This window comes from Oryctolagus cuniculus, chromosome 20, assembly GCF_051225735.1.
Source record: "Oryctolagus cuniculus isolate XC-2025 breed Fujian yellow rabbit chromosome 20, ASM5122573v1, whole genome shotgun sequence".
Taxonomy (NCBI): domain Eukaryota; kingdom Metazoa; phylum Chordata; class Mammalia; order Lagomorpha; family Leporidae; genus Oryctolagus; species Oryctolagus cuniculus.
Genome location: NC_142886.1, coordinates 30,134,026 through 30,159,779, shown reverse-complemented (window position 1 = coordinate 30,159,779; position 25,754 = coordinate 30,134,026). Strand labels below are relative to the sequence as shown.

The 25,754-nt window shown below is 39.0% G+C and overlaps 1 protein-coding gene and 1 long non-coding RNA gene across 48 annotated transcripts in view; one reads left to right on the top strand and one right to left on the bottom strand.

Annotated features, from left to right (window-relative positions):
• LOC149120124 (uncharacterized) overlaps positions 1–1,701 on the top strand; it is a 112,228-nt gene extending 110,527 nt beyond the window's left edge. For 2 of the 4 annotated variants that reach the window (XR_016226644.1, XR_016226648.1), the window contains 2 exons: positions 113–183; positions 428–1,701. This is a non-coding gene — a long non-coding RNA (uncharacterized LOC149120124). The remainder of the gene's footprint in view (positions 1–112; positions 184–427) is intronic. The other 2 variants (XR_016226643.1, XR_016226645.1) reach the window with 1 other exon arrangement.
• The window catches only part of NRXN3 (neurexin 3), a 1,793,247-nt gene that overhangs the window by 33,098 nt on the left and 1,734,395 nt on the right, over positions 1–25,754 (bottom strand). For 23 of the 44 annotated variants that reach the window (XM_089322450.1, XM_070065303.2, XM_089322455.1 and 20 more), the window contains one exon: positions 15,941–16,028. In XM_089322450.1, coding sequence (XP_089178576.1) covers positions 15,941–16,028 — 88 coding nt within the window. The remainder of the gene's footprint in view (positions 1–15,940; positions 16,029–25,754) is intronic. The other 21 variants (XM_089322452.1, XM_017349370.4, XM_017349373.4 and 18 more) reach the window with 1 other exon arrangement.

The window sequence follows — 25,754 nt, the reverse complement described above, 5'->3', positions numbered from 1 at the left end:
TGGGTTAAAGAATCAATCATATTGCCAATTGTCTGAGGCCACTTCATGTCCCATCTGTGTTACTGGTTTCTAGGCAGCGATTTTAAACTTTCTGGTAATGGTTCATTTATAGGATACCTTGTGCCTACTGCTGCTAGATGACCACCTGGCTTATCCATGGACCATTTGCCAGCTGATAAACAGGTCTGACTTCAGGACACTAATATGTGCTCAGCTGTATAAAACCCTACATATGATCTTCATCACCGCCTTTGAATTCTTCCAGCAAGTCTGCTTAAGAGCCTTACATCATCCTTCTTATGGGAAAGGAGGAATTCATTTTAAAAAAAAAATTACTGGTCTAAGGGCAGATGAGTGGCCCAATAGGTAACAAACCCTTATTCCTTATCAGAGTGCTGACTCCCGATTCCACTTTCTGCCAATACAGATCCTGGCAGGCAGTGGCGACGGCTTCAGCAATGGAGCTCCTGACATCCCTGTGTGACACCTGGATTGAGTTTCTAAGTCCTGGCTTTGGGCCCACACGGGGGTTGCTGTGGGCATCTGAGGAGCAAGCCAGCAATCTGTCTCAGAAAAAAAAAAATTACTGATCCAGCAGAGCACCTGTATGTAAATATTAACAAAATTTCTTGTGTTGGTGTCCTTATATTTTATATTTAAAAGTAACATATATCCTCTTTTCTGATAACAAATGTAACATCTACTCTAAATAACCATTTTGGGCTATGAGTAACAAATTAAAAATTACCCTGTGGCTCCCACCTAGAGGTCACCACTCTTAAGTTGGTTCCTGGTAATATACTACCTATCCTTGACTCAGGACATCACACCTCCGATTTCTAATTAATAGTACACTTGCTGTGACTCCACATTAGACTATATAGAATGCAGTATTCTCAACATTTAGATTATATATTTGAGGAAGCCAAAGGTTATTTGTATAGATTACTCAAGAGAACAACAAAGCGAGAGGAAGTGGTAACTGTACATGGAAGTTGGTCAGTCGCCTTTGGACAAGATAACTTTTTTTTTTTTCTTTGGCTGAACTTCTCCTGATGCAGAGAGGGTTATATTAACTACAATGTGGGCTAATTCCCCCCTGCAAAGTGGCCTTCCTCTACTTTGCCATAAAGAGGAAGATGAGTAAAGAACTTGAGATTTAGCACAGAGATGTATTTTTATAGGTACAGATTATTCTTCAACACAGTCTCAGGACATTTCTACTTCTCTTTAAGTATATTCATGTTTGTGAACTGACATTGGCCTTTTAATACCATTAATCTTGGATATTTTTATGAAATCCTTTTTTTGCTTTCATCTTATTTTCAGTGGGTTTAAAAAATATCTTAATACCTCCTGACTGATGCTTACAATTGTAACTTCCTAGGACCTCAATAAGATAAATGGCTTGGTCTTCAGTTCATCTTGATAAAGTTTAGACTTCGGTCTTCAAAATCTGCTACATGTAGTGTTGAATCATAGAGAATATTTTAAACCTCTTGTTTATTCTGGGTGTTGGTTTATTTCCACAAATGTTTAAAATTTCAAATAAAACTGTATGAAAGGACTAATGTACAGTGGACAGCTTTATTTTCTTAATAAAGGATGCTTTAAAGTGCAACAAACACTATTTTTGTAAAAGGCATTAATTTTAACCATAGGAAAACACAGGCTATGTGGGCAGAATACAAATAGGGCAGTTCTATAATTTTAATTTTGGGAAGACTCACTGCGTTATCTTTTTGCATTTCAGCATGCATCAGTGAAAGATGCTATTTTGGATTTTGAATTTGGGAGTCAGTGCTGTCGTTTGCTTAGTAATCTTCCAATGGTGTAGGAAGTTGATAGCATCTACTTGTTGAATCTGTGCCACAATTCTAGTTGCCCTGAACTGCTTCATCGTTTGTCTATAAAGGACTGAGTTATAGAGTTGATCCCTAGCTAGGATAATGATACTCTCTTGTGTGGCAACAGTGACCAGTTCAAAGAAGATAATCAATTTTTTACACATTTTCTAATTTCTCTGTTGAACGGGTGCTATTTTACTTGAGAATGAAAACTTTTGAGTTTTTATTTTTTCTCTTGATGTACAATATCAGTAAAATGGCCTGGATTCTGGACACCTGGGATTTAATTGTAATTCTACTGGAAACTAGCTCAGGGACCGTGATCAAATAAGTACACCTGTAGAGGCCTCAGTTTTGTCACTTAGACTAAAACCATTACACTTATTTCTAAAATTCTTCAAGCACAGTGTTGTACAGCTATGCGAACTCTGAGGTCATAATTAAAAAAGAGAGAGATGAATAGCAGAATCTCAGCAGTATGAGGAGAAGCTGCTGTGCTTAGTTTGAAACTTAGAAGTCTCCAAGTGATGCCTAACTAGATATTTTACTGATAGCATATCCTTCCAAATTTATGAGAGGGTTACACCTACACAGAAATTTTAAAAGGGAATGAAAAATTCTGTGTCTCCTTGTGGCTTATTGAAGCTTCATAGGTCTCTTTTTATTTTAATGTTTTAAAACCTTTAATTTAAATGCCATTACATGAGAGCATAGGCTCTCTGGAATTCTCATTAGGCTACATTGTATCAAACCTGCAACAGGGCTCTGGGGCAGGAGGTTGCTCTGATGCTATACTAGGAAAGCTAGTAGTGGTGAGATAGATACACAAACAACTAAGGCAGGTGATCATACCGTAAAATGCTAGGTTGCAGGATCAGAATGGGAGAAAAAGCAGTTTGATTCTGTTAGGATGATCTGTCCTCTGATCACCAGTAGTGCTTAATTTACCCTAGCTTTCCTCTTCTTCTATCTCTTTGATCTCATAGGCATATTGAAACACTAATACCAGATGAGGCTGTTTAAAAAGCCAACCCTTGTATTTCCTGTCCCTAAAGCCTCTCCCACAGGGTCTATCTTCCTTGACTCCTGGTATCATCACTTCATTTTGTTTCTTGTTTTCTTTGTAGTTCAAAACCTTACAACTCCAGGCACAATACCACAGCAGGAGGCCTTGCTAATAAAGAAAGCCCCTAATGTTACTACAAAGCATCATGGTTCTCAGAAGTTAATCTCCAGCTCCTTCTGGGGTTGGGATACATTAGGACTTGGCTTCAGAGTTTACCCAGTGTTCATGTATGTGTTGTTTCTATTTCTTAGCCATAGATTTCTAATGTGAAGGGGCTAAAGAGACTGAGCATCAATTTATGAAACAAAATCCTTAAGTTAGAAATGCCATTTTCACAGCAATACTAAATATGGCTTTGAACCTGACTTTTATAGCCTGCTCCTGTCTAATCTGCTGCCAGGTGGTAGCACACATTATTCACCTTAGGCCATAGGATGCTCCTTCCGGCACCACACCGTATAATCCGTTACCTCCGACATTCACGGTGCTAAGATATAAATAAATGCTTTTGTTGGAAATGCAGGAGGAGGCCTATCTGTCTTGCCCCCTCTCGTTTGTCCTCCCCATTCACTGTCTGTGTCACTGAGACTGTTTCTCACTTTCGCCCACCAAACTTATAAAGCTACAAATCAAAGAGTGCAGGGCAAGAAGAGGTTCTCAGCAGGTTGCAAATATCATATCTCCATCATTGAGACATTTGTCAGCTCAATAACCCACAGCCAAGGTTTGGGGAAGAATTACTGGGATGTGACACAGCATGTGGGCTGGAGTTCAAGGAAGCTAATGCCAAAGAGGTCTAAAGGGAGAGAATGCAGTCCATGCCCCAGCAGCAGCAGGGAGATCAAAAGAGATTTGCAGAAGGAAAGGCAAACGTCAAACTCTTACAAATAGTGCAGTACTCATTTTCTATGCTTGAGATAACGGCATATATAAAACAATGGCAGGAAATTCCATAAGGATGCATCTTTATTCATATCCAATATGGCCTTACGTGCTCGTTGAAATACTCAATGAATGCTTGTAGAGATTGACCATAGAGAAGAAGGGCCCATCTATTTAAAACAAAACAAAGAAAACTACAGATTCCTAAGCCATCAGTCTCTAGGATTGGAGTGAACAATGCTGGTCTTTGGATCATGCCTGCTTCTGGAAATAAATATGCATAGAAAGACATCGTGACTGCCTTTGTGTTATTACCAGAAACTGAAAGACCTTCAAAGTCTATAATATTTGTTCTCTGGCTTTTACAGAACAAAATAACCAACTGTTTGCTCTCGATAAAAAAAAGGAATACTTGGCAATAAGATATTGCCTGTTCTCAAGGTGTCCTTGGGCTTTGAAGCTAGGTGGGGGTATCACAACTCTAGCATAGACACACTTGGGCATTTTCAACTGTACAGATTTTCCAGTTGAGGATCTGGTTTCAGGAAGGGTGAAGACTGAATCGGTAATGAGATGATCAGGCTATACATGGCTTGAAATGAGTCTAATAAAAGCAAATACAGTTTAAAAAGGAATATTTCTTGTTAGTCTATTATTAGCGTTTTTATGCATAATAATACTCAAAGTTCCTCCCAAAGTATTTATGGCAGTTTTAGATATAGAATGCAGGAAAGTGAGAAAAGGAAAGATACATAAATGGGTATGATTATAAGGGATGCCCGGAGTGCAGATGTCACAAAGGGTCAAAGATGAGACTATGAGTATGTCCTCTCAAGCACATGGTCACTTTTTTTTAATTAGTTGTAACAACTAAAACACTGCGCTCCAAGAAACAATTACTTCTAGAACTTAAAAAAATCTTTCTCATTCATTCAGTAAATATCTCTATTCTTAGTATCAGTTAGAGGTGGCTATTGCCAGATTATGTTTTGAACATGACTGGTAAGTAGCTAAAAATCTACAGTGTACAAATAATTGCATAGGTGACATTAACACACACTAACCTCACATAAGTTGCTCTTTCTAATATTGGAACTGTTTACACCTGGCTGGTAACCTGGGTAACTCATTTTACCCACTGCTCTTCAGATAAATCACACCTGAACAATTTCATAATCCTTGTCAATCAAGGTTCCCAAAACCATCATGGTACATACTTAAGTATTTCCTGCCATTTAATGCACTCAATACAAAAACTTCTTTCCATTGTTATTGAGGAGGTGAGAAGCTATCTCGCATATGTAGGTAAAAAGAAAGTAGACCAGATGATCTTCAAAAAGGTTCTGGAAAAATGGAATGAAGTTTATGGTTAGGGAAAAATTTGTTCCAATTCAGCGTTTTTATTCATAATATGCATTTTCCATTAACTTTTTGTGAGGACTCCTCTTGTTCAGACAATAGTATAGCATAGTGACTACTGAGGTGGCTCGGGTGACAGTGGGCTTGGACTCAAATTATGATTCTTCTAATTCAATGATTTGTAACCTTGACAAATGGTTTAGTTCCTATGTGCCTCATTTTACTTACTTGTAAAACAGATGTGCTAATAAAACTTCACAGGATTTCTATGAGGACCCAGGAGGTTAAAAAAAAAAATAAAGTACTTGTAACTATACAATGAGCACTCACTAAATAAATGAACAAAGACATAGCAGTAACAACCCTGCAGATGAACCCTAGAAGTCAGTTCAAGGAACTTAATTCACTATCATGTACGCTGCCCTTGAAAGCTGACCACAGGGGCAGCTACATCTCACACCATATTAGGGAAAAACCTGGCACTATGAGAAAGCTAATCAGAGAATCTGTCTTGTCAAATTAGAAGGGTGAATATCCCCAGTACTTTCCTTTTCAATATCAAGCTCTCTCAAAAGTTTTCACAAGGCATTAGATAAGTATGTAGCAATACAATGATTTTCAAAAGATGCATTGTCCGCAACACAGTGGTTTTCATGCTGTTTCGAATGTTAATATACTAGTTTACTCTGAGAAAATGTGGAAGCAAAGGGCTTCAGTGTTAGTAAGGAGGGGAAGTTTTTGGTGACTCAATATTAAGGAAAGGAAGTTAGAGCAGACATTCTTGTAGAGGTATAGCCATAACATTTTGGGATTCACAACAAGAATATCAGGAATTATAGGTCTCTTCATCTTGCACTTGACACAACAACAATACATGTGAATTCCGTTTGATCTCTACCTCTAAAGAGAGGGATTCCTTGGGACAACAAAGAAACACTAATGATATGCAGCTCTACAATTCAACACAAGATAACCCAAGATTCAGTGCCTCTCTAAGTGTCCAAGCCTGAGTTCCTGAGCACACTGTGTTGGTTTTCAAAGAGATGGCAGTGTCAATATAGCAACTGCTCATGCACAGGAATGTGACTTGGAAAAGCAAATTGTACAGAATCCCAGTGTGCCCAGTTGTAAGACAACCTCAATAGTTTCCACCTCAAAATTACTTAGTAGGAGATTTAAGGAAACATCATTTAGAGTTCAGCTCAAACAGTGGGCCCGTGGTGCACTGGAGCCAGTGTGTGACACGTGATTGTTAAATTTTTAGAATTTTCACAAGGTGGTTGTTAAAACCTAGGCATTAACAAACATTAAAAATCTAAAACAACAATATACAAAAACAAATGTAAAAATTGAAAACTCATCACTCCCTATTGTTTTACTCTTTTCTAGGCTCTTGGAATTATTATAGTGACTGCATGAGGAGATAACACAAAATCGTGTGCTAGAGAGCGTCCTTTCCCAGTTCTGAGTTTCCTGCTGTCATGGGGATGGCTGGGTATCAGCTATGGTGGAACTACTTTACCCTGAACATGGTCATCCACACTACACTCGAGGGCTGTGTGTTTTCAGGTTCAAATATTATCAACAAGCAGCAGTGCCCTCCACTCATCATCAATACCTTCGCCTTTCCTTCTCATCCCTTCTTCTTTCATAACAAAGTCCCTGGCCCTACAGAGACCATTCAAAGAGCTACCATGGAATAACTAAAAGGTGTGACTAGCAGACGGTGTGTGTTGAAAGCACTTTCTCTGCTCCGGATTAAGCATAGGAAATAAGGAAATAAGGAAATGTGAGAGCAGTCCTTGAGGCTGCCATGAACCCTTGAAAATAATCAGTCCTTCTCTTAAAAAACCTTTTATCTATCACCCATTTTGATCTCCTTGTTCAAACCTGTGACTATGGAGCTGAACTCATTGTAGAGTATCATTTTTATGCCATTAGCATCCAACAAACCAAATTCTTCCAGGTAATGCCCAAAATTGCCTGCATAATCGTAGAAATAATTCAGGAGCTGGATAATTAACTTTGTCATTTATTCTCAGAAATAAAGTTATTGTGTATCTCATGCTCTTTGGAATGAGAAAACAGAGTTAAGGTTCAAGATGAAGTGTTGGCTCTCTAATGCTTCCATGAATTAGAAATAAAATAAAATATATATTTGACTCTAAAAGATCAAAAGACAACCTAACCTCAAATATGCATGAGGAGTATTCAGTAAGTTAGAAGCTTATTTTTTCCTTCTTCAGATGCCTTGCTGAACACATTTATAGTTCATGCTAAAAATATATAACCTAAGTGAATTTTGTAACAAAACCTGAGGATTTCCACACATTTCCATACAAAAGAAATGATACTCTCTCACTGACATTTCCTGAAAGTAAAATCTGTCCATCTGTCCTTGAAGAAAACACTGGAAGATTGATAATCTATGGGAAAACTCTTTAGACATGTGCAGACATGAAGTCCTGTAACAGTAAATACATTTAATTACACCAAAGAAATCAACAAGGGTTTCTTATTGCTTCTGATCAATTGCTGTTGGGTATTAGTAGTAGTTTCTCATTGCAAGTTTTGCCGCCTCAGTCAAGTTATAAGTCCAATTTATAAATTCCAGATACAAGCCATTGTTAGAAGCTTTTACAATTTGACTGTAAATTTGTTTTGCTTCTTTGTGAAGTTCCCTAGAGGTAAGCTTAAAAGTAGAGACAATAGGGCTGTGAGAAATCAAGGAGGAGGATTTTAAACCACATATTACAAACAGAGAACAGAATCACAGAACGACACCACAAGAATGGACTCGGAGACAACATGGCAAGACAGATGTGCCAGACAAGACACCCATGCTTGGCTGCTGTGACAAGGCAAGAAAGTACGAGAACAAAATCATACACGGATGCTGTGAGAACAGCCCTTGGGGCTGCCATGAGCCCATGAAGTTCAAACTCCAAAAGAAAGTTATCCCCACAACTCATATGCTGGAATTGCTGGGTGAGCCTGGATGTGTTACTTGGAATGAAACACAGATGGTGTCGTTACAGCCCATGCACTGGTGATGGAGGCCATGGTTAGCTGAGTAGCTACAAAACTGTCACTGCATGCCACACAATGATCCTGGGCTTGTCCAGAAATAAAAGATACAACAGAAATTCTGTTTCTGCAATAAAATTCTTTTTATGCCATCTGATATTTATGAAGAGGGGTATGTTTCTCTGTTTCTGCATGCTCTTATTTTTTTTCTGGCTCACTGATGATCTTTTCAATTATAAGGTCATAAAGGATAAAGGCGAGGGACTGGTGCAGTTAAAGAGGAAAAATAAAGAGGGGAAGGAAGGAAATTCGAAGAAAGAATATGGATAGGTGGAGGAGGAAAACACAGTATTTCATTCTTTTATACACAACTTTCTTGGATTTTGCTGGGCTTTGATTGGCTTTGAGATAAATACTGGAGGGATATGCTGAAGGGAGAGGAATTCAAGATTAGGATGGCAAGAAAAGATTTTGTTGCCTTGATTGGTTTGCTTATATCACTCAGTATTTTAAAAGTAATGATTATAGTTACTCATAAAAGTGATAGCAATGAGTTAAAATAGCCAAATGACCAAATACCACATATGAATAAAAATAAAATAAATTGAACCACCAAAAATTCATGCGGCACAAGATGAGGTGAAACAACAATGTTCTTCAAATATATACAAGGTATATATCTATTATTATATATACACAAGAACGTGCATATACACATAGATATATCTATATAATGTTCTCTTTCCACCCTTCCCAAGGATAGCTGAATTATGGAGTCACCATTGTAATTATGACAAAGAAAGCAAAACCTAAAATAAAATGTAACATGCTTTGTTTGCAAGGCTTAAACAGTATCATGCATGTCTGTTGGCTGATGCTGTTAAAAATGATGGTGTGAATTTCTGTGTAAACACAGGACTGATGACAGGGGCTGTTAATCTCTGCTTCCACTCATTAGTCTCATTTTTACTGTGTCTACACATATATGGAGTGACTGGCGGTATATATGTGGTATACACATAGTGAATATATATGTATACACACAGTACATATACTTGGGCCTCATGGGAGGAAAAAATGCAGAAGAGAAAGAATACAAGAAAACCCGTAACATCTTCTTTTAAAACCCTATCCCTCTTTGTTTATTTTTGGGGACTTGCTTAATGATTTCATTAGGCTCACTCTATCTGCTGCTTGAGTGGCATTTGAAATCAGGAAGTTCTTCTGAGTTTGGCTTCAAGTATCCCTTCACTATGTCCATCCTTATCCCATTACTGAAAAATGCCCTGTTCCCAGACTACACTGGAGTCTAGTATTCAGAAGTCCAAAGAGGCGTTTATTGCTGAATCATAGCAGTTTTCCATAATAATTTTTGTGTCCCCCATACAGAGAAGAATGCTCTTTGGAGTTAACTAAATCCATCGCTGGTGGGTATCGTCTTGAGATGTTTCCTGCCTATCCCTGGAAGGAGTGAGCTGCTCACTGAATTACAGAACTCAGAGTGCATTTTTCTTCCGTGTCCACATTGTTCCTTCCCTTTCCTAATAGACTGTGAACTCCTGACGTCTTGTCTTAGCTATTTTGGTTTCCCAGTACTGATTCTAGTGCTTATACCTATCAGTCACTTAGATATGTCGAAGGCATCACTGATGTATTAAACTTAAGAATGGAAGTATACACACTAGTCCATTGATTTAATGGATTTCCCTGTCTTCCTTCCATGAACATATCAAAGAATCTTGGGTAATGCAATTGAATGGAATTTTTACCATTTTAAGGTGTGATTTTGCTATAAAATTCAAACAATCCTTGGGCCACGTTTTTGCTAAGCTAAATGCAATAGCTAATGTTCCCTCTACTTAGATTTCTATTCTTACTATAATGTTTAAATCCCTAATTGTCATTTGCTTTCAGAGGCATTTAGTTCCTGAAGTACCTTCAAAATTAGCTTGGGACTGAGTTGGGTTATAAACAAGGGATTCAGTTGGCTCACTCATTTGGGTTCAGCGCCGTTAGCTTGGGAACATTAGCCTCCCGTGAACATAATCTTTGAATTGCAATCATTGATCTATAAATTAAAACATTTAAAAGATTTAGCCTAGACCTAAATATATATGAATTACTGTTAGCTTTTGTGGTATGATGGACATGTTACTATAACTCAGATGTCACGATGACTAATGTTTGAAGCCAGTAATGACTAATTAACTAATTTTGCATCTCTCTGTCTTTCACTGTCAAAGCTATTAAATTTATCTCAGGTTACTTTCGTTAGCACTTGATTCAAAATGTTTTAAGCACACAGCTTTAACCAACTCTGAGCTGTGACTCTGTACACTGTGATACAGACATTGATAATGGCATTTACCTCAAGCATTCACTATGGCATACCTATAAACTTCAAACATGAGTTTATTTACCCATAGTAAGTGTCCATATAGAAAAATCTTTCCAAATTTAAATTAAAATCCCTTTCTTTGTAATAACAACATGCAGGTTACAGTTAGAACTTCTCCAGACTTCCTGGAGACACTAAGGACAAATTATATTTCCACAAACAAGACTAAAAGCATATTTAAAATAAGTAATGAACACATCTACATTGGCTTTTTTGTTGTCATCCACAGATTTTGGTAGAGAGGGTTTTGCTTCTCTGGACCCTGCATGAGGAAATTATGATTGTCTTAAACATCTCAGCTTTGTTTTACACCACGTCTTGACAAGTAAGAACTCAAATGATTTGGTGAGCTTTTAACAACTCAGTGCCAGAGTTTCCTACTCCAAGTGCTTTACTGAGTCATCTCAAATCAATAAAGATTAAAAACCCACTTCCACCTGGAAAGCATAAATAAAGACAGGTTCTTGGTCTTACACTAAATTGAAAATTTTGGTTATTATAATGGGGCTAAACCAGATGAACAAAGCAGCAATAGCACCAAATGCAAATATGAGGTCTGTAAATGAGAGAAATAAAAATACATCTGAGAACAGCTCTAGGCATGGTAATTGTGATCTCGTGTTACTGCCATTAGTTTAAACATCCCCTTCAATCCAACCATTAGGAAAGCACAGCTCTATTGATAGATGGATGTATTTCATCTTAAATTCTCTTCACTGTCTGCCCTCTGGAAACGTTGTCTCTTGAGATTTGATCAGGGGACATTTATCAAAAATGATGGCAAAAAAATAAATAAATAAATAAATAACACCCTAATTGACAACCAGAAAAAGGTATCCCTGGATAATGGCTGGATGAATCAATACAGTTGTTAAGTATCACCATGCCCATTTCTCAGGTGTAAAAGCTTTTCTTCTCAGTCTTTGCCTGTTCCGTGTCCCCAAAACTTTTAGAATCTTAAGACTACAGCTCTTCTAGTCAGTGTTAACTTAAGATATTTTTATTTCAGGTTATTTCTATTCTATTGGGCTTTATAATCTCTGGAAGGAATCCCATTTCTCAGTGGTTATTTGAGCCCTCTTCCAGGTTTTTGTGTGTGTGTGTTTGTTGTTGTCATTGTTGGATCCAAAGAGGTAAAAAAGAAAATGAAATGTGACTTTGCTGCATGATTTAATATAAATAGAAATGTAGCTGGGAGTTAGAAACTCTACACAATGAAATACGAAACAGAGACTGATTTCTTTAGTGGGCACCGATTAAATTTCATAAATGAGACATTGAAATCCTCAAGATCTCTACAAAGTTATTAAAATATTCTTGAGGATATTTTTGTTTTATGCAGATGGCTTGATTATGATTTCATTATTTAAGCTTCAACTCTGGGTTCCTACAGCAAATATTCAGAAAGTATGATCATATCTGTGATTCTTTTTTTTTTTTTTTGACAGGCAGAGTGGACAGTGAGAGAGAGACAGAGAGAAAGGTCTTCCTGTTTGCCGTTGGTTCACTCTCCAATGGCCGCCGCGGCTGGTGCACCGCGCTGATCCGATGGCAGGAGCCAGGTACTTCTCCTGGTCTCCCATGGGGTGCAGGGCCCAAGCACTTGGGTCATCCTCCACTGCACTCCTGGGCCACAGCAGAGAGCTGGCCTGGAAGAGGGGCAACCGGGACAGAATCCGGTGCTGCTAGGTGGAGGATTAGCCTATTGAGCTGCGGCGCCAGCCATATCTGTGATTCTTAAAACATCTATTTCCCAGGACTAGAAGGGATATTGAAAAAGAATTCTCTCGGTTCAAAAGACGTAGATTTGGTTAGAAAAATATTTTTTTAAAATTTTTTTTTGACAGGCAGAGTGGACAGTGAGAGAGAGAGAGACAGAGAGAGAAAGGTCTTCCTTTGCCATTGGTTCACCCTCCAATGGCCGCCGCGGCCGGTGCACCACGCTGATCCGATGGCAGGAGCCAGGTTCTTATCCTGGTCTCCCATGGGGTGCAGGGCCCAAGCACTTGGGCCATCCTCTACTGCACTCCCGGGCCACAGCAGAGAGCTGGCCTGGAAGAGGGGCAACCGGGACAGAACCGGCACCCTGAACAGGACTAGAACCCGCCGCAAGGCAGAGGATTAGCCTAGTGAGCTGCGGCGCCGGCTGAGAAATATTTTTATTTATATGAATTATAGATGAATTCAATAACTTTTACTTTAGTCACTATAGAAGGTAGGTAAGAAACTGTTCCCAATTTCACAATGATGGAATATTTTTAAATGATTTTAAAGTGATGACGTCATTTGATTGGCAAGGTTTCTAGACTACTAGTAAGCAAACTAGAAAGTGTATGTGAACATATTTTTTTTTTGGTATATCCACCAGGCATCAATTAATGAGTGCCTTATGGTGTAAATGTGAATGCAAAATCGTAGATTCAAACTACAGCAAGCCATGGTGACCCCTAAGTGGATTCTGGGTGTGAAAAGTTATTTCTCATGTGTGACTTAAAACCAGTAGCTCTGATATACACAAAATTGTTTTATTTATCATTTGATGCCCACATGAAAATTAAAGTTGCTAAAGTATAACAGATTATGCTGTTCAAATAATGAAAAGTGAGGGCTTCAAATGGACCTAAGTTAATTAGGAAGTAACCTGTAGACAAGATATGACTGCTAAGTGAAACAGATGAAAAATAAACCAAGTCAGAGAAGACAAGTATGATAGGAGGCCTCACCCATCACCCAAATTTAATGTATTTCCATCATCCATTCTGGCCTGGGAAAAAGTAAAACTTCAGAAATTGACTCAGTGAATTAATGTGTTCATGATCAAACTTGGCATCTCAGTGTTTACACAGAGATTGAAAACTTATGTCAAAGTCTTATAAATGTTAGCATAAACCATGGCTGCATGCTCAGTGGACAGCCTTCTGTTTGGGTGGTACAAACTGAAAATTGCCTGTATTTACTCTGCATTCTTTCTGCAAATGTGAAGGTAACAAAGATGGTTCCAATGTGATGAATAAGAGGGCCTGATGGCACTGAGCAGGTCAGTGCCAACAGGTCTCTGGTGGAAACCTCTTTTCTCTTTGCATCAGGAGCATGTATCTCCTTCTAGTTTTAAATATGCCTCTGACAGATGAAGGGTCTTCCTAAACTTACTGAAAATGTTTTAAGAAAAGGAGCCACATGATTTTCAGAATTGTTTGCCTCAAATTTATCTTTTAGTTCTACTTTTCTACAAACTTTTCAGTACTTGGTGGTATCTTCCAGTAAATGCAAGCCACTCACGGGGAAGGGATTGATATCAGTCCCTGAGAACTACATTAGCTTTCAGCCTGGGAGTCTCATTCATGATAAACCTCTCCCATCCCGAGTTCTCCCCTACAGTACAACACATTGTGTACCTGCCCCATGTTAATTGACTTTCTGTTCTCTGTTTTTGAGTCAGACAAAACACTGGTGGGGCCATTTAAAGTTGGGCCTCCCCAAGATCAATATCAAATGGAATAAATACACAAATCTCTGGAGAGCTGTAGCAATGGTGACCCTGAGATATGGGAAAACCTTCTGCATATTGTAGAGCTTGCTATGCAGAAGACTGAGTGTGCATGGAGTAGGGGAGTGATGCAGTATAACTAGGTGGTGGTGGTAATAATATAGAAGCTTCTATTTTTGTGATTGAAACATCTGAGAATTGGGTTAACACTGATGCATATAAGGGGCCTTCAAAAAGCACCTGGAAAATACCTATCATCTCTTAATTTCATTTTTTCATAGATGTTTTGAAGTACTCTCAAATATCGGAATCCTTAATATCTGATATATTCCTTGTATATACAGTTGGCCCTCAGCAGCATTCGTTGAACTTAATTATAGTGGAAAGGTAATTCAGCTAGCCAAACTCTCCTATTTCCAAACAGCTAATTTGTGAAAATTATTAGAATACACAGAGGACTCAAATCTCAAGATATATGGAATCCTGTTTCAGTTCTTGGAAACAGTTACTGAATGTAATGGTGAATTAATTTTTGAATGAAAACTTGGTGCTGAAGATGTTGGATAGATGTGTCTGATTTCTAGAGTGAACACCTCACTTAACACAAAGTGATTACTCCTTGAAAAAAAAAATCTAACCAAGTCACACTTACTTTCCTTCCGCACAGCTGAGCTCTCTAAGGGACCTGTCACACTCCACACTGGAAAGAGTCAGTGTACTGTGGGTACATCCCTGGGTAATAGTAGGGGACAGGAACTCGCAGAACTTCCTGGATCCAAAGCCACTCACGAGAAACCAAGCAGTCAGGAATTCAACAAAAGTTGAAATCTCGTCAATCATTTTGGGGTAAGAAATAGAAGGCTCTTTTTTTTTATGTAACTTTTTCATAAAGCTTAAATTTGAGATTTAGCCAAAGAGAAGATTTGATTCACTTTCTCTTAAAGAAAAGCAAAAAATTAAAACCACCAAGAAAATGCTCTTTAGCCTTTTATAGAAATAAGATCCTAAGCCAACTATAGCTTGTGATTGCATTAAACATACACAGAAATTCCATGATATCTGTTCTCTATTATAGACATATACATGTTTAACTTATAGTAAGTCTCAAAACAGATGACTTGGGAAAGTTGATAGGACATAATTAGGGCCTGCAGTTGCCTGCTGGACATCATATAGAGCTCACTATAAAAAAAGACCACAAGACATCAAAATGTATCTGAGTCCAATTGGGGAACACACTGAAGCTGTTACCTCTCCACGTCCTTTCCGCTTCAGCACATTAGATACATTTTGTAGCATCTCAGCAGTGGACAAGGGATAGTTCTGTACTAATTTTGTGTTTATTGCTGCACACATTCAACAAAATTAGTATAAATATAATACCATGTTCACTGCTGTGGAAATCCCATGGAAAATGTTTTGTATTTTGTAGCTTAGATTCAGAACACCTCTTGAGGTTTCGTGACCATTACCCATATTTATAGCTCCACTTTGTGTTCGTGCTTTTTTGACGCCATTGTTATACAGACTTTTTCAAGGCCTGCCCCTTGTCATTTTCATAGCTTCAACCAGCTGCTACACATGGGCTATTTTGGTAAAGAGTATCTGAATGTCTACACTTAGGTTGAATACCATGGATTTTTCTTTCAGCTATCAAGAGACTAATTTAAAATGATCCTGAGGTCTTAATTGCTCCTTCCATGGGATGTGATGCTTTGTTTATATATTAATATTTATATATGTATGCGTATACATATATAGATATATGAAACATATATACAACGCACCATTATATATAGAAAACACATGTACAATCACAGATATGTATGTATTGTTTTTTGCAAATGAAAAAAAGCAAGCAAAACAAGACTGACCTGACCTACCTGTACTCGGTTCACATTCAACGAAGTCTTCGTCATCACTTGAACATTCAGCAGATGAAACAAGGTCATCTGATGTTGGCTGCTCACGTCAAAGAAAAAATAATGGGGTGGGGGAGAGAAAAAGAACAAAGCCATCAAAGACTTATCACTGTGTCCTACCTCCCATTATTATTACTATTTTCTCTTATCTAAAGAGTACGTGCTGCAGGATGAAGAGTTCTTAACTTCTGGGTCGCTGTGACTACACCTGTGTGGGTCTTCTGAGAAACTTAGTGACCCAAGATGAGTCACCCAAGTGACCTAGAAGACTCAAGGCTATTTCATCCTTGTAAGACACACTGCGAGGTCCGACTCTATCCTGACTTTAATTTCAGTTTTGAGACTTGGAAGGACAGGAGGACACTTTGAGAGGTCAGGCAATCCGATCTCAGATCTTGTTTTCCAAACATAGAAACTGAAGCTCAGAGAGCTGATAGGCGCTGTCCAAGGTGACAGAGCCTGGAAGGAACAGAAATGGGATTGGAGACAAATTTCTCTCTTCCCAATATAGGACACCTTCTAGTTGGGACACTAACAAATAAGGACATCATTTTCCCACTGCCCTTAAGACACTTAAAATGATATTGGAAAACAAGATATGCCTCATTCATCCTGTTGATTCATTCAACAATCTCTGTCCTGGGTTCTGTGCTAGGTACTAACTATACAGATAGTAACAGAAAAGGGATGACAGAAAGCCAGACAACACAGAACCAGACTGTGATCTTGAGATGGTTCCCGGGTTTACTGTGTTCAGCCTTAAGCATATGATTTGGTAGCTAAGAAGCTGTAGGCTAGCATAACAACTAAATACTGCAGAATATATTCTGTGAGGGAGAGCATAATGGCTTTTCTCACTAGTAGCAATTCCTTCAGGTAATTGCTGCAGTTAACTGAATTAGTAATGCAGATCATCAGAGTGATACTGCACGACAGCCTTGGTCATCGGTGAAGCTGTTTCTGAAGAGAGCAGGACAAATTTGGACTGCATCAATAGTTCAACTGGAGACAGTTGTAAAAATGAGAATATGAGCACTGCAGAAGCTCTGTTAGAGGAAACTGAGGGGATTCAGTGAGCAGGGCTCTGGCTACAAAGGTGGGAAGACTGCTTTCTGTACATGGCAAACCCTGCATGCATGACAAATACTGTAGAATGGAGAGTGTTTAGTAACTAGAACAACTGGTGACTATACAGTAATCTACAGATCTCACATCAGAAAAAGACTGGGGATCCTCTATGCGCAAAAGAATACGTAATAGATTATAGTTGCCCAATCAATGCTCATTCTTTCCCCCCTCCTTTATATTAACAGTACTAACAGACTTTATAATCTTACTGTTCTCAATGCACTGAGGTCAGGGTCCATATTCAAGAGAAAAAATAAACTACTCCCAGCTATTGAGCAATTACTCTAAACAGCTGTTGTGTATGGGTATATCATACTTTATTAATTAAACATGGTCCTCACTGCACCTTTTGGGATGGGGTAACTATTACACAGTTAATGAGAACTTACATCAGCTTAAGTTAATTGCTGGAGGACATACAGCTAGTAAGGGACAGAGTAGGGCTTTGGACAGATCAGTTTTAGTCACAGTCTGTGTTTACATTTATACTAGTTTCTTTATTTTATCTTAGATGATAGCATCTCCTCCAAATTCATACCATTAATCTTAATCCTATGCTCAATCTTAAACCCCAGTATGTCTGAATTTGAGAGACAGGACCTTAGGGAAATAATGAGGCTAATTAAATTATGTTGTTAGGATGGGTCTAATCCAATGTGACTGATGGCCCTTTAAGATGATGATGTTTGGACACAGAAGTACACAGCTGGAAGGGCCTGTGAAAACAGGGTGGGAAGATAGCCGTCTGTAAGCCAAGGAGAATCTCCTAAGGCGACATCAACCATGCTGCCACTTGGATTGATTTCAGATTTGTAGCTTGAAGAACGTGAGGAAGTATGGTGACATTGTGTAATCCACTGAGCCTGCAATGCTTTACCCCAGCAAATGAATATCCATGACAATTCCAGTGCATGGTGCTGCCAGAAAACTTCATGTTTTAGCTAGACACACTAAGTACAGGATTACAGGAAAGAACAGTGGAAACACCACCTGATTTAAATCAGTTCACTGAACTGACAGTGGCAGCAAGGTGTACCTCCAACCACATAATTGAATTTCATTCCACGTTGGACAGATATACCATTATTTGCCTTACATAAGGGGTAAGCATATTCTCTTAGTGTTTCCTTCTGGAATGGAACCCATATACTGGTTCACATCCAGGGGCTTAGAGAAAAGAAGTGAGAAGGGGATACAAATGCCATTTGGATTGGTTTAAAACTAGGATCACTAGCCCCCAAAGCAGGAAAAAATGGCAAGGAGGTGGTAAGAGTTTGTGATCCTTGAGAAGGCAGCAGTTAACATAGTATATCTTAGGTATTAAAATTTATGGGAGAAGGAAACGAGTGAGTTTAGGAAGTAGTAATGAAAAAGCATAGCCAGCTACAAATTAGACTGTTAGAGGACTTTGCAGAATGGCCATTATAACAGTTGGGTCTACAGCATTGAATGCACACGGGTGAGTTAATGAAAATCTAGTGAGCTTCTGTCAAAAACTGAAGTCCAGGTGATACAGATTTTAAGGACAGCAAGCAAGTGTATGAAAATAATGCATAACTCCAGTAAAAAACAAAGTATACACTAACATTACATTTGTGGCATATTTAAATTCTAAGAGATACATATTAATTTCTAATTTCTATGGGCCAACAGACATGATTTAAGTGTTTTTCAGGAAAGAGTTAGACCCTGACTTTGCAAGGACAGTTACTCATCTTCTGCTCTGCTTCTGACAATAAACAAGTTTCTCTCCTCTGTATACTGGGTGACACTCTCCCCAGCACCAATTTCTATCCGGTCCATACCCTAGTTTCACCCCAAAATGGAACCAGCAAACTCTATACACATACTCTTCCACATACTGACTTCTGGTCTCCACTTTTTACCCTCCCTGTGTCTCACTTCCCAGAGCTTGCTTTGTAGATCTCTAACATGAATGTGTATGAATACAATATTCTGCCCATGCAGTGGAACCAAATATTACAACCAGAAGTAGTCTTGAAGAGTGAGGTTATAAGAAGATCTACCTGCAGACAGGGCCTAGCTTTAGTCTTGTTACTCCACTTAGGGGAGCAACAAGAGTGAATTACTTTGGTAAAAACTAAGTCAACCCATCAGCCAGTCTATCACAGTAATTTCAAGTCTGGTAGTCAGCTACTCCTAATAGAAATAAGTTTTCTATTTGCCAATGCATACTTTTGTAATCCACCCTGCATTACAACTGTTCCTTGCTGATAATTCATTAATGTCATTTTGTGGTACATGGTACATGCATCATTTCTTGACACACCTACCTAGAGGAGTGATCAAAAAAAAAAAAATACACAAAGAATTGGTTTCTATATAAGGAACTGAAACAAGTATGTCGAAGGAACACTCAGATTTCTTAGAACACTTTCTCCAAGAGGCAAGCAATGAAACAGCCTAGATGTTCAAGATAGATGAATAGATAAAGAAAATGTGGTACATTTATAGGAGATGGAACATTATTCAGCCACAAGGATGAGCCAGAGGAACATTAGGTGAGTTAACCTAGAGATAGAAACACAAATACCACACGTTCTCACTTGGATGTGGAATCTACAACATTGAACTCAAAGAAGTGCGGAGTTGAACACTGGTTACCAGAGCCCGAGAACAGTGTGGGTGGAAGGAGGATGGTCACCAGCTCTCGGTGAGTAGTTTTACAGGAACTTCTAACGTCCTCTAGCACAGTAGTATGACTCTGATTGACAGCAAGTCCTTGTTTATTTCAAACTAGCTCATGTGGACTTTTCAATGGTCCCAACACAAAGCAATGACAAACATTTGTATTCTGACCTGCTCATTACATATAATACACATGTATCGAAATGTCACATTGTACCCCAAACTACTGTACAATTAGGTGTCAATTAAAATTATATCATTGTAAGATGATTTATAACCAGTGAGTCTGAATTCAAGCAATCTGTTGGTCTTATGCAAATCCACAGCTTACTTTCTCTTTCTCAAATGTCACGATAACCATTCAGACACCCAAAGCAGTTACAATTCCTTGTAGCCCACAGTGGTAACCAAAGATTTTCCTCTTTTCCTAGAGCATTTGACTTCCAACACTGGTGATGTCTGTGTATTTTCAGAATTGTGCGCTCAGGCCTTCACTGTAACAGTATTCAGGATTCAGAATACTATAGATGGTTTTAAAAAAATACGCCCACCTCTAATAGAGCCAAAAAATACTAAGGCTTTTGATGATAAGAGCAACTTGGGAACATATCCTTAGGTAATGTTAATTTGATTCAAAGTTTCTCTGAGGAAATCTAGGACTTTTCTTTTTGCAGGTTCCTGTCTGCTCAACCCCATACGTTTGCTTCCTCAGATAAAAAGCTACAGATAAGTGTGGGGTCTGGCCCTGAACCTTTGAAAAGGAACACTGCTTTGATGACTTGGTGGAAAAGGTTTCACTCTTGCCCATAGACACAGACTAACAAAAGAAACATTCTGAGTAGAACAGAGTTACTGACTCCCATCATTAAGTAAAATACAGCAGCTTTGGGCTGGATGGGTGTTTCCATAATCCCAACTCTTTTCCCTAGTTCTAATTTCTCACAAGAGCAGTTAGTACTCTTATAAAGAAACGATTATCTCCACTATCTCGAAATCTGCCTAATATTTATCAATAAGCAATTGCTATTTTCAAGTGTTGTGCTAAGCAGTTAAGATCTGCTAACCCTTTTTTTATTTTTTAAAGATTTATTGTATCTATTTGAAAGACAGAGTTATAGAGAGAGGTCTTCCACCTGCTGGTTCACTCCCCAGGTGGCCGCAACGGCCAGAGCTGCAATGATCCGAAGCCAGGAACCTTCTCCGGGCCTCCCATGCAGGTGCAGGGGCCCAAGGACTTGATACATCTTCTACTGCTATCCCAGGCCATAGCAGAGAGCTGGATTGGAAGAGGAGCAGCTGGGACTAGAACTGGTGCCCAGATGGGATGCCAGTGCTTCAGGCCAGGGCTTTAACCTGCTGTGCCAGCCCCCTGCTAACACTTTTGCTATCTGGGGTGGGTGGGGCAAAACAGCTGTAATGACAGTTTTAAGTGCCCTTTAGCCACCTCCTTCATGTAATAGTACTTCATAAGAACTCTTGTCTAGTTACGAAGCTACAACTGTAAATCATGGTGCCTTGCTGGCATCTTCACCATTTCTGCCCCACAGGGACTTTATGTTCCCAATGATTAAGCTTATATGGTTCCCATATGTCACATGCAATATTATCTCTATATTATTCAAGAAGGATAGAAGGTCAATGCTGACCCCCACACCAGGTAGTTTTGGTAGAGCCTGAGATGCCGAGACCCAGCATCAGGGGCACAGGATGTGACTATCAGTGCTGTGCTTCCTCCGGGTATGTACTGAACATCAATGTGTCACATGTTCTAACAAGCACGTGGGATACAGTGATAGACAAGACACAGTGCTCCTGCTCTGGGAATTCACAGCCTCTGATAACACAGGGAAACTCCAGAGAGTAAATTGAATGGTATGAATAAGAGTAAACATAAGGTGCTGAGAAGGCAAAGAGCAGGAGAGTGGAGATCTCTCCCAGGCAAAAGGAAACAGGAAAAGGAGCCCTCAAGGCAGCCATGGTGAGCGAGAGCAGAAGGGAACTGCAGGTGTGATAAAGGGCACTTGCAAAGGGTCAAAGGTAGGAGAAAACACAGGTTACTCTTCCATCTACAATAGTGCAGGACGACTGGAGTGAAGAGATACACAGGAATGACAATGTAACCGCTATTTGTTCTGGAAACTTAGCTAATGAGCATGGTGCGCTATCCGGCCCTATCCAGCTTCTCTCCTTCCTCCCCTCCCCACATCTCATCGGTGTCAGCGTCACATTCATTTGTAAGTTAATGCCTGTGGCTTCTGAACACGGTGCCCAGGTACGACTGAAACATTGCAGATGACACACTTCACCTTGCTTTTTCAAGAGGAGGAAAATATTCTTCAGCTCCTATATATTAACAAAGTCCTATATTAAAAATAATATTTCATGCAACCCTATTTTAAAATATGTATTTCATATTTTTAATCCATGTGTTGAAATTGCTTGGTTCTGTATTAGGACTCATAAAACTAAAGATGGGTATTATAATAACTTTCAATAAAATATCTCAGGCAGGAGTTCTCTATTTCTTTCCAGAAAGGTTTTTTTTATTGCATTTATATTCTTTTATTTTTTTTTCTCAGCAAATGCTTATTGAAATTACCTTGGAATAAAACCGGCACAGAAGAAAGCCCAGTGCTCTGTCCACCCAAGTAAATTTATGGGTATATTTACCTTCCAATTCCCTCCGATTCACAAACCTGACTTCTCATTTTCCTGCAAAGAGCTATTGCTTCTATAATCACCTGCTCCTAATTATTTACTCTGAAAGCTTCCATCCCATCTCAGCACAAGGGTGATTCTACACTGTACTTCATTATTATCTCTTATTTGAAATTGATCAGGACTGCTCAAGGCTGTTTCACCATGTCCCCTCCTCACTGCCATTTGCCCTTGTGACTGCAAATTTCAACCCTTAGCCCTTTATCTTATACTGATAATGGGCTAATCATTGGGAGGAATAATCATTTTTCTCCACCCAGGTCCTTGAAAGCGCGGTTATTTGACCGAGATTAAGTGTGAGATAAAATAAGTCCTGCCACAGAACAGCTTTATGAAATTATAAATAACACACTCAAGAATGATGATCTCCTTTCTCCCAGTGAAAAAGGAAAAGAGAAATGCCCATAAATATTCTGAAGTCCCACAGAAAACAGCCATACATCTCCCAGCTGCTCCTTGCTAAAAAGAATTCAATTCCCTCAAACACTTGATGTGGCAGCTCTTTCCCTCTCTGCTTCCATTCTGAGATGCTGTTGGATCTCAAAGTATCTCATATGAGGAAGAGTCACATACAGCTGCATTATGAGCATTCATTCTCTATTTAATAAAGGCTAAGAGACCTGTCAATTACCCATCAGCCACTGCCTCTAGGCACATATGTCACCTTTAGTAAGAAAAGTTTGATCACCTCATTTGCAATTTTCCAATTAAGACTTACTGGTTAGGATACTACTCGGGATGCCTGCAACCTATATTTGAGATCCTGGGTTTACCTTCTGGATTCTCTCCAGTTCTACCAGGGGGACAGCTGGTGATGGCCTGATTACTTGGGTCTCTGCCACCCACATGGAGAAACAGATTGAGGTCCTGCCCTGGCTGTTGAGGGCATTTAGGAGGTGGTGAACCTGTACATGGCATTCCTCTTTATCTCCCTCAAATAAATAATAAATTTTAAGAAAGATTTTCTCTGGATCAATGCTGTGGCACATTAAACTAAGCCTCCACCTGCAGTGCTGGCATCCCATACAGGTGCCAGTTCATGTCCTGGCTGCTCCTCTTCTGAACCAGCTTTCTGCTAATGGCCTGGGAAAGCAATGGAAGAGGGCCCAAGTGGTTGAGTGGCTGCACCCACACGGGAGATCCAAAAAGGCTCCTGGCTCTGGACCAGCCCATCTCTGGCCACTGCGGCCATCTAGGGAGTGAACCAGTGGATGGAAGACCTTTCTCTCTGTCTGTAACTCTACCTTCAAATGAATGAATAAAATCTTAAATTTCTTTTCTTTACTAAACTGATTCCATCAGGGAGTGTTTTCTTTGATCATTGTTAATATATGCACATCGAAAAATGCCAGAGCTTGGGTAAACTTGTTAGAAGCCATTATTTCCCCTTCTCTTCCATCCCATTACTCACCCAATATAGAAACAATACTAGAATACTTTAAGATCATATGAATGTGATATCTATACTCTCATTCTGATTAAATATCCCCTGTATAGTTATTTATAAAAGACACAACTGACATTGTTTTGACAAGTGAAACAAGACTAACTTGTTATACTTGAGTGTCGAACTCAGAAACATATGATCAGGCAAACCTGAATACTGGAGATAAAAACGCAAAGTTCTAGTCTAGAAATGATGTGATCTGACATGGACACTTGCATCCTGCAGCTCACTGTGACTAAGTGTCTTGGACCAATGCCTTCTGAGTTTTAAAACTGGCTTCCAGAGTTCAAGTCATTTTTTTATTATCTACTCATTCCTAGAGACAATCTTTTGCCAAGTAAGATATGGCCACATGCATATCTTGCTTGCTATTTCCAGCGACTGAGGAGACTTTGAAGATAATTGCTGTGGAGGTGGGCATTTGATGCTATGGTTAAGAAACTCCTCAGGATGCCCACATCCCATATAGGAGTTCTTGGGTTCAAGTCCTAGTTCCACTTCCAATTCCAATTCTACTTTATTTACTACACTGCACACCTTGAGGAGCAGTAGATAATGGCTTGAGTAATTGGATACCTGTCACTCAAGTGTCAGATCCAGAATATACTCCTGGCTTCATCCTGGACTAGAATCGATTATTGCAGCATTTGGGGAAAGATATCTGTCTCTCTCTCTCTCTCAAATAAAATAAACAAAAACTTAATGTAGGCAACTGTCCTTGACTACAGGCACTGCATTCACACTGAACAAGCTTGGTCATTTGAAACAGATCTCTATGGGAAATCTGACTTAGAAACAAAAATAAGCAATATTTTGGCTGATGAATTTGATTTACACTTGCATTTATTCATTTGTTTTTTTCCCAATAAATGCTTGTCAATAATGATTAACTATTATATGCCAATCACAGTATCAGGTCTCTGTCAATCAGAAACCCTGATTAATTGCTAAAAATTAGCTAGAAGTTTGGGGAACACATTGTAATAAAACGGTTTACCCATTGTCACCAAAGATAATAGATTATCCAGGAATCCAAGAAAATAGCCTTAGTTCTCTAAAAGTTCTGGACTATCCTCAAAGACTGCATATTTTTCTTCTTTCCCACAATGAACATAAAGAATGGCAGGAATTATTATGACTTTTGCTAATCAATGAGCCTTGAAGGAAATTCCTTTGCAAACTCTTGATTTAATTAATAGAAAGAAACAAGCTAAGCTTAGCCATCTTTTGTGCTGAAGACTGAGGCCCTTTATCTCTATCCTTGAGGTCTTCCAGGATGATATAAACACACGTAGTGCGTATTTTTTTTCTTTTTCTCTCCACTTTTAAGATTTTCCTTCCATCTGCTCAAAAAGGGAAGGGTGGATCAAGAGAGAGGGGAGGGGGAAAGGAGCGTGGGTGGAAAGCGGATTAATCTATCTGTTGTTCAAGGCAGCCTGACAGAGGGAAGAGGAGTATTGAACCACAGAAGATTAACCAAACTTCAATGTACCTTCCCCAAAGCAGGAGGAATGTAATGCTACGTGGTGTTCCACTGATAAGCAAATCCCTCTAAATCCTTTCAATTTATTTCTTGGCCTGGAGAAATTACATATTATTTAGGAAGCAGAAAGCATGCACACACACACACACACAAATAAAACCACCCATCCAACCCCCACCATCTCTAGGACTCTAGATCGGATGCCTGTTGATTATATACACGTATAGGTCTGCTTTTGATGGCTGTTTCTCTTATTAATGCAGTTCTCCCTAGAGTTGCTAATCAGAAAGGCTTGGCTGTATTTCCACTGTAAACTCTTTTGTTTTTAACACAGATCTTGC